General features: G+C 35.3%; 2 protein-coding genes across 2 annotated transcripts in view; both read left to right on the forward strand.

Moving 5' to 3' along the window:
• The window catches only part of LOC104709732 (mediator of RNA polymerase II transcription subunit 16-like), an 8,998-nt gene extending 7,192 nt beyond the window's left edge, over positions 1-1,806 (forward strand). Inside the window, exons 14-16 of the mRNA XM_010426296.2 lie at positions 648-824; positions 962-1,336; positions 1,445-1,806. Coding sequence (XP_010424598.1) covers positions 648-824; positions 962-1,336; positions 1,445-1,591 — 699 coding nt within the window. The 3' untranslated portion in view covers positions 1,592-1,806. The remainder of the gene's footprint in view (positions 1-647; positions 825-961; positions 1,337-1,444) is intronic.
• The window catches only part of LOC104707649 (sphingolipid delta(4)-desaturase DES1-like), a 3,377-nt gene continuing 3,110 nt past the window's right edge, over positions 3,337-3,603 (forward strand). The window contains exon 1 of the mRNA XM_010424034.2: positions 3,337-3,477. The gene's annotated coding sequence lies outside the window, so the exon portion shown is untranslated. The remainder of the gene's footprint in view (positions 3,478-3,603) is intronic.

The following is a 3,603-nucleotide window of genomic DNA, read 5'->3' on the forward strand; positions in this document are numbered from 1 at the left end:
CAAATCCAATCAGTGGTTCAGCTACCTTCATGCCAATAAGCATCAATACAGGAACATTTCCAGGAACGCCTGCTGTTCGACTCATTGGGGACTGTCATTTCCTTCATCGGTTATGCCAGCTGTTGCTCTTCTGTTATTTCCAGCGGTTGTCACGATTTCCCCAGCGAAATGCTGATGTTAGTTCACAAAAACTTCAAACGGGTGCTACCAGCAAGTTGGAAGAGGTCAACTCTGCTAAACCAACTCCGGCTGTGAACAGGATAGAGGAAGCCCAGGGATTCCGGGGCTCCCAGTTGGGTGCTGGACTGAAAGGGATTGACGAAAATTCTGCTCGTACAACAAAGATGGGCTCTGGGAATGCTGGTCAAGGATATACTTTTGAGGAGGTTGGCACCTGTAGTCCTGTGTCCTCTTTACTCTTATACAATTATCCGTGGAACCATTTTGTTTTTTACCTCAAGAGTAGTGGCTTAATCTGATCAATATGGGTAAAGGTTAATGGGAACCCTCTTTAGTTTGGTGGAGATTTAAACTGAGTGAATATGATAGACTTCGTAGATTTTGAAACGATGAAAACATTGCCATGTTAATGGTAGAATAATCTAGAAAGTTTCTTGTAATGACAAGGTATACTTCTGAACTTCCAGGTGAGAGTTCTTTTCCATATACTAATGGATCTCTGCAAGCGAACATCTGGTCTTGCGCATCCCTTACCTGGCTCTCAGGTAGGTAGTGGAAACATCCAAGTTCGACTGCATTATATTGATGGAAATTACACTGTGTTGCCCGAGGTGGTAGAAGCAGCTCTTGGACCACATATGCAGGTATTCTGTGTTTTACAGCAACAATATTGAAGCTATTTGTTTCTTCTTGTTAGTGCTATTTGGTCAACTACGAGATGAAATGATTTTTTTAGATATCTATTTCTGGTTTCTCATAAGATAATTTGCTGTAAAAACAGAACATGCCTCGCCCAAGAGGAGCTGATGCTGCTGGTCTTCTACTTCGAGAATTAGAGCTTCATCCGCCTTCCGAAGAATGGCATAGGAGAAATTTGTTTGGTGGTCCTGGATCAGAGCCCGAGGATATGGTCCCAACCGACGATGCTTCGAAGCTGAGTACCTTAGATCCTTCTGATACAAGCTTTTCCGGAGTATCTGAGGGATACAACAGAGTCCATAGTCTTTGGCCAAGAAAACGCAGGATGTCTGAAAGAGATGCAGCTTTTGGTTCAAACACTTCTGTGGGTTTGGGTGCATATCTTGGAATCATGGGTTCTCGTAGGGATGTTGTCACCGCGACATGGAAAACTGGTCTTGATGGAGTTTGGTACAAGGTTACTCCCATATATTTCCCTGAACATTTCTTTACAGTTGTAATGTGAGAAAAATTCTTTTGTCACACGACTCACACTTTAGTAACATGATTGTCGTTCTTATTGCAGTGTATAAGATGTCTAAGGCAGACATCTGCATTTGCTTCACCGGGTGCTTCGAAGCAGTCAAATCCGAATGAACGAGAAACATGGTGGACCAGCCGTTGGGTTTACTGCTGCCCCATGTGTGGTGGCACGTGGGTCCGTGTTGTATAGACGGGCAAATGAACTTCGCATCCACTACGTATACCGGTTTTGATTGGATAACCAGAAATTCAGTAACCAGACATCACAAATTTCACCTTATTGTTATGCTATCGATGCAAGTTTATTCTTTTACTCCTAATCATATTGCATTTTTGTAACTCGTATATAGTTTATGTAACTACTATGACTATAAATATGAATTGATATAAAGATTGGTGCAACAACTACTACCCAATTAAATAATAGATTTACAATATGATCATAACTACAATTTTCCCAATAAATAGCAAGTTATTAATCTCACTAATTTTCATATCTTAAATCTCGTAATTTTGTAAATTTTATATTTTTTAGTATTTAACTAAACATTATCGTAGCTTATTTCAATATATATATATAAGATATGCAAGACACTATTAATGACTAAAATGATTGTCATCACCCACAACATATTCAAAATGACTAAAACGACGTCGTTTAGTCAATTTTATTGCCATGGGAACGCCAAGAGTCAGCAATGTTAAACTTTAACTTAACATTGTTCCAACAAATGCTGAAATTGACAATATTTCATATTATTCAGATAGCAAATTTAATTTTTAACAAGGTTCAAGTTGCTATTTGCATGGTATTGAAGTCTAGGTATGAAAAAGCGTTTGACAAATATTTGGAATTGATTTTGTCCATTTTCCTACAAGATATGATATATATATATATATATATGATATTTTTGTTTTAAAATATGATGAAATGTTTAATTTTCTATCATCTAAATAGTCTTTATTCTTAACTTTTTTGAGATATTAGTATTGCATATATATTATTTATATATTATATAAACATCATGATGGATGGTTTTATTTCAATTTTACTAATCCTCTTCAGATATGTAGCTTATTTCCTATTTTATTTTAAGATAAGTAATTCACATAAAGTTATTATGTAACTATTTTTCCAATTTCTTGACTTATTAATATTATTCTCATCATGTATCATTTATCAATATATAGTTAATTAACATATATGAAATATAGTTTATATTAATTTATTTTAACCAAATTGTTGTGAATTGTAAATAATATAAGAAATAATATGCTATCTCCATTAGCCTATGTAATTAGGGGTTTTTTAGCAAGTAGAGACTCATAAGTCATAACTTTTGTTTCAGAACATCACTGTAAGATAACCTAGGGAATCGTGACTTAAACCAACTCTCTTTCTTAACCTTTTTATGATATATCAATCAAAGATTTACTAAGCTTGGTGTTCTTCAATTTTAGTCATTCCTCATTTAGTTTCTTTGCAACAATAAATCTCCTTACGAGCTACTCCATATTCAGTTTTATATTTCTTTCTTAATTAAGCTCATTTGAACATGAATCCTCAGTGCTTTAGACTCTCCAACGTTCGTTTGTACAAAACTCTTTTCCCTTACAAAGTTACAAATTACAATCGACGACATACAAAAGAGGAGGCAACCATATGACATTATTTTACGTGATCAGACGTAATCCGCACATTTTCTTGAGACCAATTAAAGAATATGATAAACATCTAAATTCTAAAGAAACAAACTTCAAATAAGTTTCCGCTACAAAAAGCCCCTTCCAATTATAGATAAAAAAAAACCAAAATATGTTTAAAAATTAATTAAAAATTGAAAGGATAAATAAATGACTAATTATAGTTAAGAAAACCCCGCAAATTATTGAGTTATTCCATTGAAAATCTCTCTACAACCATATCTCCTAAATTGCACCACACCATTCTTCAAAACTAATTAACCTCTCTCTCTCTCTCGTTTCACTTTCTCTTTCTCTCTCTCTAACTCTCTCCCGTCGTCACACCGTAAAAAAAAAACAAAAAGAAAAATCCGACGGGAGAGACGAACATAGGAATAAACCATAATGGGGAAAGGAGGACGTGAGAAGGTATCATCAAAGGAAGAAGACGGAGAAAGAGAAGGAGTCATGGCTACAGATTTCTTTTGGTCTTACACTGATGAGCCTCACGCTTCGAGG

Source organism: Camelina sativa, chromosome 8, assembly GCF_000633955.1.
Source record: "Camelina sativa cultivar DH55 chromosome 8, Cs, whole genome shotgun sequence".
Taxonomy (NCBI): Eukaryota; Viridiplantae; Streptophyta; class Magnoliopsida; order Brassicales; family Brassicaceae; genus Camelina; species Camelina sativa.